The 14,240-nt window shown below is 42.1% G+C and overlaps 1 protein-coding gene across 5 annotated transcripts in view; it reads left to right on the top strand.

The window, feature by feature from the left end:
• The window catches only part of ARMC2 (armadillo repeat containing 2), a 123,979-nt gene extending 110,556 nt beyond the window's left edge, over positions 1-13,423 (top strand). For 4 of the 5 annotated variants that reach the window (XM_027551266.1, XM_027551263.1, XM_027551264.1 and 1 more), the window contains exons 16-18: positions 535-667; positions 1,000-1,160; positions 12,377-13,423. In XM_027551266.1, coding sequence (XP_027407067.1) covers positions 535-667; positions 1,000-1,160; positions 12,377-12,534 — 452 coding nt within the window. In that variant the 3' untranslated portion in view covers positions 12,535-13,423. Of the gene's footprint in view, positions 1-534; positions 668-982; positions 1,161-12,376 lie in introns of those variants that run through there. The other variant, XM_027551267.1, reaches the window with a different exon arrangement.
• Positions 13,424-14,240: the final 817 nt, after the last annotated feature.

Genomic DNA, 14,240 nt, shown 5'->3' with positions numbered 1-14,240 from the left:
TCTGGCCTCCCTGCGCACTGGTTTCCAGCAGTCTGAGCAAGTCTTCTCTTACAAGCTATGGCCTTGGAGGACTTCCCAGGAAGATCACTGAAGCCTACTCCCCCTGCCCCGCTTCCAGGGCTGTGTATTTTAAGAAAATTCCTGCTGGAGGTTCAAAAGAGCCCTTGAGAACAACCAGAAGTTAGAGATGAAATGAATGGCACCTGTGTGATTGGAAGGAGGTGGTTCCCTCCTCTCCACTGGCAGGGACTTTACCACTGGAAGGGAGAGCTGATGCTGCGGTGGATACAGCAGTACCTGGGAACAGGGACCCTGGGGGGCGGGGAGCAGGTTCTGAAGTGATGGGTGTTGGGTGTTGGTGAAGGCACTTTCCCCACTGGGCAGTGGGGAAGCCCTACAAAGAGTGGGCTAAATCCCCTAGCAGGGTTTCTAGTTTCACAAGCTGCTCCCCATTTCCCCTCTGCCATTTGTGGAATGAAATACAGCTGGGGCCCTTGCGCTTAACTGGTCTGCATTTGTTCTCTCCCTTTCCAGTCCACAAGTTCATGATTGCTCTGCTGGATGCTAAGCATCAGGATATTTGCTTTTCTGCCTGTGGTGTTCTCCTAAACCTCACAGTGGATAGAGACAAGCGACTCATCCTAAAAGAAGGAGGCGGCATTAAAAAGTAAGTTCAAGGCACGGAGTCCTGACTCTATCAGGATTCACAGGAGAGCTTAGGCCCCTCTCCTCATTTCTCCCAGGCAGAGATATTTCTCCACCTGGAAGTGCCTAGCTAGGCTAAAGAGGGGATTTAGATTCCACTGGACACTTAAAATAATTCAGAAGTAGGTTATTGCTTAAATTTGTTAATTACTTAAATTGGTAGATGTGAAATTATTTTAATAACACTGAATTATATATAAAATGTATATTCAGTATCAAAGAAAGTTAATCATCATGTTAAAAATGTAAAAGAGATGCTGACCTAGTAACTTCTCAGTTTGACTTTTCACTCAGGTTAGTGGATTGTTTAAGAGATTTTGGGCCTACTGATTGGCAGCTGGCCTCCTTGGTTTGCAAAACGCTATGGAACTTCAGTGAAAACATTACCAATGCTGCATCCTGTTTTGGAGATGAGGCTGCCAACACACTCTTAGCCCTGCTGTCATCATTTTTAGGTAAGACTCCTGACTGTGAATCTGTGAATCTTATCAAAATGAGACAAATTGTTTCCTGTGACCTGTGTAGATAAAGATCGGTAGGCCTTTGGGTAGCTTTTTTTCGATAAGGAGCAAGAGACGTTAAAGACGATTATAATTTGGAGATAACCTGGAAGAGGCTGAATCTTAAATACAGTGGGGACGTGAGGACTTTTAACTCATTGGGTGCTGTCATGATTTCTTTTGTGGCTTTCCCCCTTTTTTTGAATTTTCTATAAGCTTCATAAATAGACGATCTGGGCATAAATGTATTGCTGTTGTTTAAAAAGTATATAGACATTGTTGTAATTGAGAAAATATGGTTAAAAGCTACTCTGAAATAAGTCATGCTTTTAAGGAACCTATGCATATATGATTGTGTTATGTGGGGAAAGTCTGTGAAATTATTTGACATTACTATGTGGTCCGACATACACTGAAAGGTAGGAAATCACTGATACAAACCAAAGGAAAGATGAGAGTGTCTTCCATTGCAAAAGTTTCTATTTTTAGGGTAGTTCTCCTCATCCTGGGTTAGGTCTAATAGCAGTGATTTAGGTCAGAAGTGAGTGGAAAATCTTCATTTTCAAAATGAATATGTGCCTATCATCTCCCAAGCACCGTGTTAGCTCAGCAAAGCCATGCGGAAAGGCTCAGTGTGACCCAGAGGCTGTGAGTTCAAATTCTGACTCTCTGGGATGGTGTGATTCGACATAAGACTCTCTCAGAACCTGTCTTTTCATCTGTAAAGTGGGGGCGTTATATCTGTGCTGTGTTGCAGGGAGTTGTGAGAATCAAACAAGCGTCCTAAGAGCATTCCAGGAAGACTAGAGGCTGTAGTCAGGCAGTTCTGAGTTAAGGTCTCACTTTATCACATGCAAGGTTTTAACTCAGGGCATATTAACCTCTGAATGTATGTCTTCTCATGTCTAAGGTGGGGATGATTGACATCCACTTTGCAGAGTTGTTGGGCTTCCCTGGTGGCTCAGACGGTAAAGCATCTGCCTTCAATGTGGGAAACCGGGGTTTGATCCCAGGGTTGGGAAGATCCCCTGGAGAAAGAAATGGCAATCCACTCCAGTATTCTTGCCTGGAAAATCCCATGGATGAAGGAGCCTGGTAGGCTACAGTCCATGTGGTGGCAAAGAGTTGGACACGACTGAGCGACTTCACTTTCACTTGCAGAGTTGTTAGGGTGATAAATGAATAGACTTGCACAAAGAAATTCACATAGAACCTGACACACAGCTAGTTCTCAAAACATGGTTGTGAAAATGCTTGGGAAATTCTATTGTTGTAACAATATGTTATTAAACAGGAACTCCGGACCAGAGCTGTTTGAAAGAAAGCTATACAATAGGTTCTTGTAGGTTATCCATTTTAAATATAGCAGTGTGTACATGACCTTGCCACGGTCCCAAACCGTCCCTTCCCCCGGCAACCAGAAGTTCATTTTCTAAGTCTGTGAGTGTCTTTCTGTTCTATAAGTAAGGTAATGTGTGTCACTTCCTTTTAGATTCCACATATAAGGGATGTCATATTGTATTTCTCCTCTGACTGCACTCAGTATGACACTCGCTAGGTCCGCCCATGTTGCTGCAAATGGCATTCGTTTTAATAGCTGAGTAATATTCCATTGTATATGAAGTACCACATCTTCTTTATCCATTCCTCTGTCGGACATTTAGGTTGCTTCCATGTTTTGGCTATTATAACAAATATTTGGGTTCATGTATCCTTTCAAATCATGTTTTTCTCCAGTTAGATATCTAGGAGTGGGATTGTGGGGTCATATGATAGTTCAGTGTTTAGTTTTTTAAGGAACCTCCATACTGTTCTCCATAGTGGCAGTGCTAATTTACATTCCCACCAACAGTGTAGGAGGGTTCCCTTCTCAAAATGAGCACATTTTTAAATGATTGAGGTTCACATTCTGCTCTGTGGACTTGAAGTTTTCTTGGATTGCTGGGAGCAGAAGTGCACTCAACTTGCTTTAATTCAGTTCTCAACTGGGGCAGAACATTGGAATCAAAATATATGGAATTAAAAAGAAAAATCAATCAAAAAAACCACACTTGTCCTGGCCCCATCCCTAGGAATTCTGATTCAGGAGCTCTTGGGGAGGCCAATTATCTGCATCATTAAAAAGTTCCACAGGTGAGTTTGCTATTCGGGCAGCACTGAGAACTCCACCCTAGTTAGTGAAGGAGCTGAAGGGAAGGATGCCCTGGAAAGAAGGAAGCTGGGAAACATGCGCATTGTGCAGAGCCTGCTGGACCAGCACTCAGGATGTGGAAGGCAGCCCATGAGTAGCAGGCATCATCTACCCGACCCTGCTGAGACCCAGCAGTGCTCTGTCTCCTCTCTTAAGGAAAAAGGCCTTTCTCCCCCTCGTTTGCCTCTAGGCTCCTGTGTGGCCATGGCTCCAGCTGTCTCAAGGCCGCTTCTTGGTGCTGTCGTGAGTGGGCTTCTGTCTCCTCTGCTGTTGGCACGACTTTCTGTCTCCCATTTGGGGAGAAGATGTGACTGGTTCCATGAGTCATCTCCTGGGCTCTAGGCTTTCGTGCCTCAGGCAGCAGCTGCCTCCACTGCAGGCTGTCTGTGGCTTCCTTTGGCACCTCAGGCTGGGACAGTCAACCATATGTAGCAAACTGGTGGGGCCGTGTGCACCACCTAAGAAGGGATGTGGGCATGGCTGGCTTCACACGCGGGCAGCGCACCTGGCGTGCCCTTGACTATAATGGGCCTGTTCCTGCCTCTTCCCCCCGTCAGCCCTCCCTGGAGCAGGACTAGGCTTCCCCTCATGCTTCCCTAACCTTGCCCCTTTGCTCTGGCCAGGTCTCTTACCTGCCTGGCCCAAGGCTGCCGGTCCTAGCAGGCCCTTCCCGTGAGCTTTCCAAGCCCACAGTCACAGGGAAGCTGTACTGCTTACATAGCAATTAATCATGAGCTGTGTAACTTGCTCTGTATTATTGTTTGGTACCTTTTGTTTGCCCACTCCAACGGAGCCACTTTAAGGAAAGGATATTGCCTTGGGCAAAGCAGGTTCTTGATAGATGGTTGTGGATTAACTGACAATGGTGGTATCTTTAATAGTGCTGTATGCTTTTAAAAGGACGTTCATTCTATCCTTCTAAGATCCAAGGTCATCAGCTAGGTGACAGTGGAGGTAGGTACGTCTAGGAGGGTTAAGTGACTTGCCTAAGATCATACTGTAGCAAAAGGGCTTTTCATCAGAAAGTAAACATTGAGCCCCTGTATTTTTCTGCTGTTCCATTACATAGTATGCCCTTACCCCACCCCATCCCACCCAACCCTGGAAGGGGATGGAGGCACAGGTAAGAAAAATAAATACAGTCCACCAGGGAGCCAGGTCATCATCAGAGCATGGCATGCACTTCTCACGTGATCACGAGTGCTGCTTATAAGCCGTGAGGACCGGCTACTTCCTGGCTCTTCTCTCCACAGTGTGGACCTCAGAGCCTTACTTCTGACACGGGCTGTAGTTGTGTCTGGCCAGCTGGGTGGCAGCAATTGAAATGGATATATGAGTGAGAGTATACTTAAATTTCAATTTTTTTAACAGCGATAGGTTAAAAAAACAACAGGCCGTTTTGAAAACAGGATGAGCTGTTATATCACAAAAGTCCCACAATGTAGTGTGAGCACTGTTTTTAGAAATCACCGCAGGGCAATTGATATAGCAATGTAAGTTACCCAACTTTTTCGTGATGGGAAGCTGGAAAAAGAAAGTAATGGGACTCAGTGTGGTTGGGATGTTGACAGTCTTTTAGGAAAGTGACTTAAAAAGAATGTTGTCTAAAACTTCCTGATGTGCTATAGCCACTTCTCATAAACTCATGAGCAATCTGTTTATCTTGAAGTTCTTATGTGGTGTGCCCTGGCACACTACCATGAGCTTCTCTCAGGGCTGCTGGCAACTGGTGATCACCAGTATACACTGGTGATTAGTGTGTACAGTTTGCTATTGTGAACGTAAATGACTCTGGGTTATTTTATATTCATCTGAGGTATGTGGAGGGCTTCCCCAGATTGCTCAATGGTAAAGAATCTGCCTGCCAATGCTGGAGATACAGGTTTGATCCTTGGGTCAGGAAGTCCCCTGGAGAAGGAAATGGCAACCCACTCCAGTATCCTTGTCTGGAAAATCTCATGGACAGAGCAACCTGGTGGGCTACAGTCCATTGGGTTGCAAAGAGTTAAGCACGAGTTAGCAACTAAATAACAAGATATGTGGAACTTAGAACCTAGGTTATGTGATAAGGGATAGAGGGGGCCCCAGTGTTCAAAGTAGAGGGTCACATCATCATGCTCATGCCAAAGAGTCATCAGGTGCTTCTAGAACATGTGAGAACTGTGCCTTATAAGAGTTACAACAGTAATCAAACCCCTGGTAGCTACCTGGTGCTGAACACTAGGCTAGGAAAGAGTGCAGTGATGCACAGGATCCTTAAACTGTAGTAGAGACCATGTTATAATGGTCACTGACAGAGTTGTTTTGAGTCCTTTTGTTGTCGTTGTTTAGTCACTCAGGTGTGTCCGACTCTTTGTGACTCCATGGACTGCAGCACACCAGGTTCCCTGTCCTTCACTATCTCCTGGAGTTTGCATAAACTCATGTCCATTGAGTCAGTGATGCCATCCAACCATCTCCTCCTCTGTTACCACCTTCTCCTCCTGCCCTCAGTTTTTTCCAGCATCAGGGTCTTGTCCAATGAGTCAGCTATTCACATTAGGTAGCCAGGGTATTGGAGCTTCAGCTTTAGCATCTCTCCTTCCAATGGATATTCAGGGTTGATTTCCTTTAGGATTGATTGGTTTGATCTCCTTGTTGCTGTTGAAGGGACTCTCAAGAGTATTCTCCAACACCACAGTTGAAAAGCATCAATTCTTCGGCACTCAACCTTCTTTATGATCCAACTCTCACACTGTACATCACTACTGGAAAAACCATAGCTTTGACTATACTGACTTTTGATGGCAAAGTGATGTCTCTGCTTTTTAAGATGCTGTCTAGATTTGTCATAGTTTTTCTTTGAAGGAGCAAGCATCTTTTAATTTCATGGCTGCAGTGATTTTGGAGCCCAAGAAAATGAAATCTGTCACTGTTTCCACGTTTCCCCCCATCTATTTGCCATGAAGAGATAGGATCAGCTGCCATGATCTTTGTTTTTTGATGTTGATTTCAAGCCAGCTTTTTCACTCTCCTCTTTCACCTTCACCAAGACGCTCCTTAGATCTTCTTTGCTTTCTGCCATTAGTGTGCTATCATCTGCATATCTGAAGTTGATGTTTCTCCCGGAAAACTTGATTCCAGCTTGAGCTTCATCCAGCCTGGCATTTCACATAATATACTCTGCATATAAGTTAAATAAGCAGGGTGACAATATACAGCCTTGATGTACTCCTTTCCCGATTTTGAACCAGTCCACTGTTCCATATCTGGTTCTAACTGTTGCTTCTTGACCTGCCTACAGGTTTCTCAGGAGGCAGGTCAGGCGGTCTGGTAGTCCCATCTCTTTCAGAATTCTCCACAGTTTGTTGTGATCCACACAGTCAAAGGCTTTGGCATAGTCAACGAAGCAGTAGTAGACTTTTTTTTTTTAATTCCCTTGCTTTTTCTATGACCCAGCAGATGTTGGAAATTTGCTCTCTGGTTCCTCTGCTTTTTCTAAATCCAGCTTGTATATCTGGAAGATCTTGGTTCATGTACTGTTGAAGCCTAGCTTGAAGGATTTTGAGTATTACCTTGTTAGCGTGTGAAATGAGTACAACTGTATGATAGTTTGAACATTGTTTGGCATTGCCTTTTTTGGGACTGAAATGAAAACTGACCTTTTCCAGTCCTGTGGCCACTGCTGAGTTTTCGAAATTTGCTGGCATAGAGTGCAGCACTTTCACAGCATCATCTTTTAGGATTAGAAATAGCTCAGCTGGGGTCCTATCACCTCCCTAGTTTTGTCTGATGCTGGGAGGGATTGGGGGCAGGAGGAGAAGGGGACAACAGAGGATGAGATGGCTGAATGGCATCACCGACTCGATGGACATGAGTTTGAGTGAACTCCGGGAGTTGGTGATGGACAGGGAGGCCTGGCGTGCTGCGATTCATGGGGTCGCAAAGAGTCGGACATGACTGAGCGACTGAACTGAACTGAATGCTTCTTAAGGAGAAGGCAGTGGCACCCCAATCCAGTACTCTTGCCTGGAGAATCCCAGGGATGGGGGAGCCTGGTGGGCTGCCATCTATCGGGTCACACAGAGTTGGACACAACTGAAGCGATTTAGCAGTAGCAGCAGCAATGCTTCTTAAGGCCCCCTTGACTTCACATTCAGGATGTCTGGCTCTAGGTGAGTGACCACATGATTGTGGTTATCTGGGTCATTAAGACCTTTTTGGTACAGATCATCTGTGTATTCTTGCCACCTCTTCTTAATCTCTTCTACTTCTGTTAGTTCAGTTCAGTCGCTCAGTCATGTCCGACTCTTTGAGACCCCATGAATCGCAGCACACCAGGCCTCTCTCTCCATCACCAACTCCCAGAGTTTACCTAAACTCATGTCCATCGAGTCGGTGATGCCATCCAGCCATCTCATCCTCTGCCGTCCCCTTCTCCTCATGCCCTCAATCCCTCCCAGCATCAGGGTCTTTTTCAATGAGTCAATTCCTCGCATGAGGTGGCCAAAGTATTGGAGTTTCAGCCTCAGTGTCAATCCTTTCAATGAACACCCAGGACTGATCTCCTTTAGAATGGACTGGTTGGATCTCCTTGTAGTCCAAGGGACTCTCAAGAGTCTTCTCCAGCACTACAGTTCAAAAGCATCAATTCTTTGGCACTCAGCTTTCTTCACAGTCCAACTCTCACATCCATACATGACCACTGGAAAAAACATTGCCTTGACTAGACGGACCTTTGTTGACAAAATAATGTCTCTGCTTTTCAATATGCTATCTAGGTTGGTCGTAACTTTCCTTCCAAGGAGTAAGCATCTTTTAATTTCATGGCTGCTATCACCATCTGCAGTGATTTTGGAGACCCCCCAAAAAAGTCTGACACTGTTTCCCCATCTATTTCCCATGAAGTGATGGGACTAGAGGCCATGATCTTGAGCTTTAAGCCAACTTTTTCATTCTCCTCTTTCACTTTCATCAAGAGGCTCTTTAGTTCTTCTTCACTTTCTGCCATAAGGGTGGTGTCATCTGCATATCTGAGATTATTGATATTTCTCCCAGCAATCTTGATTCCAGCTTGTGCTTCTTCCAGCCCAGCGTTTCTCATGATGTACTCTGCATATAAGTTAAATAAGCAGGGTGACAATATACAGCATTGATGTACTCCTTTTCCCATTTGGAACCAGTCTGTTGTTCCATGTCCAGTTCTAACTGTAGCTTCCTGACCTGCATATAGGTTTCTCAAGAGGCAGGTCCGGTGGTCTGGTATTCTCATCTCTTTCAGAATTTTCCACAGTTTATTGTGATCCACACAGTCAAAGGCTTTGGCATAGTCAATAAAGCAGAAATATATGTTTTTCTTGAACACTCTCTGTTAAGTCCTTGCCATTTCTTTCATTTATACTGTCCATCTTTGCATGAAATATTCTCTTGGTGTCTCTAATTTTCTTGAGGAGATCTTTGGTCTTTCCCATTCTATTGTTTTCTTCTATTTCTGTGCATTGTTCACTTAAGAAAGCTTTCTTATCTCCTTGCTATTCTCTGGAACTCTGCATTCAGTTGGGTTTATCTTTCCCTTTGTCCTTTGCTTTTCACTTCTTTTCTCAGCTATTTGTAAGGCTTCCTCAGACAACCACTTTGCCTTCTTGTATTTATTTTTCTTGGGGATGGTTTTAGTCATCACTTCCTGTACAATGATACGAACCTCCACCCATAGTTCTTCAAGCACTCTGTACCAGATTTAGTCCTTTGAACTATTCATCACTTCTATTATGTAATCATAAGGGATTTTATTTAGGTCATACCTGAATGGCTTAGTGGTTTTCCCTACTTTCTTCAATTTAAGTCTGCATTTGGTAATAAGGAGTTCATGATCTGAGCCACAGTTAGCTCCTGATCTTGTTTTTGCTGACTGTATAGAGCTTCTCCATCTTTGGCTGCAAAGAATATAATCAATCTGATTTCAATATTGACTGTCTGGTGATGTCCATGTGTAGAGTCATCTCTTGTGTTGTTGGATGAGGGTGTTTGCTATGACCAGTGTGTTCTGTTGGCAGAACTCTTGTTAACCTTTGCCTTGCTTCATTTTGTACTCCAAGGCCAAACTTGCCTGTTACTCCAGATATCTTTTGACTTCCTACTTTTTGCATTCCAGTTCCCTATGATGAAAAGGACATCTTTTTTTGGTGTTTGTTCTAAGAGGTCTTATAGGTCTTTAAAGAATGGTTCAACTTCAACTTCTTTAGCATTAGTGATTGGGAGATAGACTTGGATTACACTGATGTTGAATGATTTGCCTTGGAAACAAATGGAGATCATTCTGTCTTTTTTGCGATTGCTCCCAAGTACTGCAGTTCAGACTCTTCTGTTGACTATGAGGGCTACTCCTTTGCTTCTAAGGGATTCTTGCCCACAATAGTAGATATATAATGGTCATCTGAATCAAATTCACCCATTCCCATCCATTTTAGTTCACTAATTCCTGAAGTGTCAATATTGACTCTTGCCATCTCCTGCTTGACCATGTCCAATTTACCTTGATTCATGGACCTAACATTTCAGGTTCCTATGCAATATTGTTCTTTATAGCATCAGACTTTACTCTCACCACCAGACACAACCACAGCTGGGCACTGTTTCTGCTTTGGCTCAGCCTCTTCATTTTTTCTGGAGCTATTTCTCTGCCCTTCCCCAGTAGCATATTGGACACCTACTGACCTGCGGGGCTCATCTTTCAGTTTCTGCCTTTTTGCCTTTTAATCCTTTCTAAAACCTTACCTAAAATTCTAGTGTTTGGAAGTGTGCTGTGTACAAAGAAAGTTGAACAATAACTGGTTATCTAAATCAGTACTTTTCACACTGTAACCAGTTTGAAAAATGAAGCAGCAAACAAAGAGAATATCAGAATATATTACATGTAGAAAAGATAAGTATTCTGTCATGAAACATTTGTATTTGTTTATAAATATGTTAATATGTGTATATAGTCATCATGTAATATGGACTTCTCCTAGGTTACAGTAAAAAAAAAAAAGTTTGAAAATCATAGATCTAAGGTTTTCTTGGGTTAGCTTCTGCTGTTCATTGCAATACAAGTTCCAAATTTAACACCTAGTGTAATATGACATATTTTATGCATTTGCTGTATTCACTTTGCAACTTGAGACTGCTTTTGTCTTATCTATAGTTATTTGGCCACTTTTGTTATCTTGCCTAACCCAATTTACAATTAATAGGGTACAAGTGTAGATTAACTAATTATACGTTGAGCCTCAAGAAAAGTAATATAGTCTCAATGTTAGATTAAGAAACCCCAGACACCAAAACAGTGACTTGGCTAAAATCATCAAACCCAGCCAAAGTCCTGGACAGAGAGAAAGACTGCAGGTTGCCTGGGCAGCCATCAGTCCTAAGCTGCTTTGGGAAAAGAGCATAAAAAAAGAGAATTCATTTTTAACGAAAGTTTAGTACTCAGAACATCTGCAGAAGAGTGAGCAGGAAGTAGATCTAGGAATTGAAGAGCACTCAGAGTCACACAGACCCCTCTAGTTTGGAAATAGCCCAACAGGAAGGCCTTTCAAGGCATCAGACACCATCTGGATTCTCCTCCTTTCAAGGCCTTGATTATCAAATGGGTGGGGAGAGTCAGGTTTGCTTACAGGGGTCTCCATGGAGAGCTTTGCTGAATTGTTTGTGTCTGCCCAGAACTTATCTCAGAGTTGCATAGCTATCCAATTGGCTGGGGGAGAGGACGGGAAGGTACAAACTGGGATTCCAGACTTATCTTATTCTGGGTGGTGACACCAACACCAGTAGTGCCAAAGCACACACAGTGTACTTTGTGTGTACCGAGAATATTCAGGGTAGGAAACTTGATGTAAGCACCAAGGAAGTGTTTGATGGTAGGATTTAGTGGACCTTATGAAAGAAGTTTGGAAATTATGCAAGCAGCAATATTTGTGGTCACTTTAGGACTTAGTGGTTACCACTTAAGAAGGCTGCCTCAGCCTCAGACCTAAGAAGTGGCAGAGCCAACCTTCTGACTGGCAGGCCAGTGTATTTTCCTGAAGTCCTTCTCATGGGTTCCAGTGTAAACAGAGAGAAATGCAGTGGCAGGTCGGTGCAGAAACCTCAGTAGCCATCTGTCTTCCAACTTGGGTTGGATATACTTTCACGATATTCACAGAATTGAAAGTGCTGTTGGATTAAGAAACAAATCAAGGTTGTAATTTTGCATTTTTTTAACAAGTGCTTTTCTGCATTATACATCGATTCACTTGGGATTCTTATATTCTTTAGGATTCTCAAAGTCTTCCACTTTTCACTTTTCTTGTGGAGAGCATAAGGTGGCAGAAGGAGGGAGGTGTTATCTTTTCAAAGAAGTTTGTCCAGGCTGCTCTGAAATGAGCAAAGTTGGTTTTCAGTCAGATTCAACTGTGCTACTTTCCCAAAAGATTTCCTAACTTCTTTTATATTTGTCAACCACTAAAGAATTAATAATTAACATTTTTAATGTGCAGATAAGGAAATAATCTATTCATACTTTGTTTATTCTGAGAAATTGTGATCTATCTTTTGGATATAAAGTTAGATGTAACATTAGGGATAAATTGAAGTAAGAACTCAATTCAGTCTAGGGTTTTTGTTTTTTTTTTTAAGGAAGATTGCTATCTCTTTTATTATTATTTTTTTTGCCACACCACACACTATGCACAATCTTTGTTCCCTGACCAGGGATCCAACCCCAGGCCCCCTGCAGTGGAGGCATAGAGTCTTAACCACTTGGACTGCTAGGGAAGTCCTCAAGATTATATATTTTTTTAAATTAAGAAACTATCATACACTTACTTAAAATTTTTTCTATAAAGAACTACTCCTGTAAAAAACCCTTGTTGCAATTAGAGATGACTCAGGATGAGTTTAACTCATGCCATCAAAAATTAAACTTCATTCAGTAGGATTACATTTCTAAATAATTGCTGTAATTTTAATTTTTCTGATGCAGATGAAGAACTAGCATTGAATGGGAGTTTTGACCAAGACCTAAAAAACTATCACAAACTCCACTGGGAAACAGAATTCAGACCGGTGGCACAGCAGCTTCTAAACCGAATTAAGAATCATCACACCTTCCTGGAACCTCTTCCTATTCCTTCTTTCTAACATGATGCAGATTAACAACAGAAACAGGAAGTCAGGTCTCCATCATTCTTAAGAAGTGGTAACAAGCATGAACTTTTTCTTCAATATTAACAAATATTCAAAGTTTTTCAGGTACTTATTTTAGTGAGTAGTCTTAGTGTATTAAAAGAAATAAGCATTTCTTCTTGTCAGGTATTGTGGAAAAATGAATATACATGTGGTGCTTCCTGCTATGAGAAATTTAAGATGAAAATATATTCATGATATTTCTAAGTAAATGACTTTTTATTCTGTTCTCTATTGAATAATTTAGTTCTAGTCTTAAAATCCTGATGTCACAATTCTAGAATTTAATTGCTTGTCAGTTCAGTCAATGAACTGTGTAATGAAGACAGATTTTATGTACAGAAAGAATAGTGGTCAACACTGTTAGGAATACATTACGACATAAGCATCTGCACTAATTTTTACAGCTTTTAATAATAGTCTTCTGGTTAGGTACCACTATTTTTCTGGTTGTCACATTGAGAGGAGGGGGAAGCAGAAAAATTTAGAGAAGACTGCTTTGGGCCATCTATTCTTTATTAAATAAGTAAAATAGATGAAAAAGAGAGAATTTTCCCTTTTTATTTTTATTTGAAATAAACAGTAGACCAGACAATTCTACTTATAACTCTCTGTGATTATAGAGGTGACCTAATATACTAGAAGTATATGGCAGATCTCAGTTTGAATCCTAGTTCTCCCCTGCCTAGGTTTTGGGCAACTAACTTAATATTTTTAGCTTAAGTGTACAATGTAATCATGTAGTTTAGGAACAAACAAACAAAAATGGGCAAATTGTCCAGTATGCTGACTGATGTGTAATAGGTACTCAATAAATTATGGTTTTCCACCCTTTGTAGGATAAGATTGGTCTTTGAATAAATGACCAACACCAAAGAAACTGAGATAACCATTGATATCCTAAATTAGCCAAAGAAAGATTCAGAATAAAAGTAGATTTGATACTCTGCTCTGTAGGGTTAGAGATGAACCATTAATAACATAAAAACTCATCTCTTACCCTAACAAGATACCAAGACTAATGAGATAAAGGCAGGCTTTTAAGAGACTAGATAGACTCTTATAAGTCTATTAGAAAAACCCTAAATTTCCAGAAGCAAATAGACTTTCCAAGGGCTCCTCTAGTTTGGGGCTCATCCCAGGCTGGGGCTCAGCAAAATCATCTAGAGACACTCACTGTAGTCTGTCATCCATGAGTATATGCTACGAGATTCACTCCAACAGTTGAAATCTTTTTTTTTTTTTTTTTTAATATTTATTTGGCTGTACTGGGTCTTAGTTGTGGCATGTGGGATCCAGCTCCCCTATCAGGGATCAAACAAACCCGTGTCCCCTGCATTGGGAGTGTGGAGTCCTAACCACTGGACCACCTGGGAAGTCCCTGGAAACATTTTTTAAAAGTTTGATAGGCTAATCTCTCCAAAACATTTGAAGATCTAAGTATTTTTACCCATGAAGTGAAGTCGCTCAGTCGTGTCTGACTCTTTGTGACCCCGTGGACTGTAGGCCACCAGGCTCCTCCATCCATGGGATTTCCTAGGCAAGAATATTGGAGTGGGTTGCCATTTCCTTCTCCAGGGGATCTTCCCGACCCAGGGATCGAACCCAGGTCTTCCACATTGCAGGCAGACGCTTTAACCTCTGAGCTACCAGGGAAGCCC

The sequence above is a fragment of the Bos indicus x Bos taurus genome, chromosome 9 (assembly GCF_003369695.1).
Source record: "Bos indicus x Bos taurus breed Angus x Brahman F1 hybrid chromosome 9, Bos_hybrid_MaternalHap_v2.0, whole genome shotgun sequence".
NCBI classification, from domain to species: Eukaryota; Metazoa; Chordata; class Mammalia; order Artiodactyla; family Bovidae; genus Bos; species Bos indicus x Bos taurus.
Note: the sequence above shows the minus strand (reverse complement) of the source record. Positions and strands in the feature narration are given on the sequence as shown.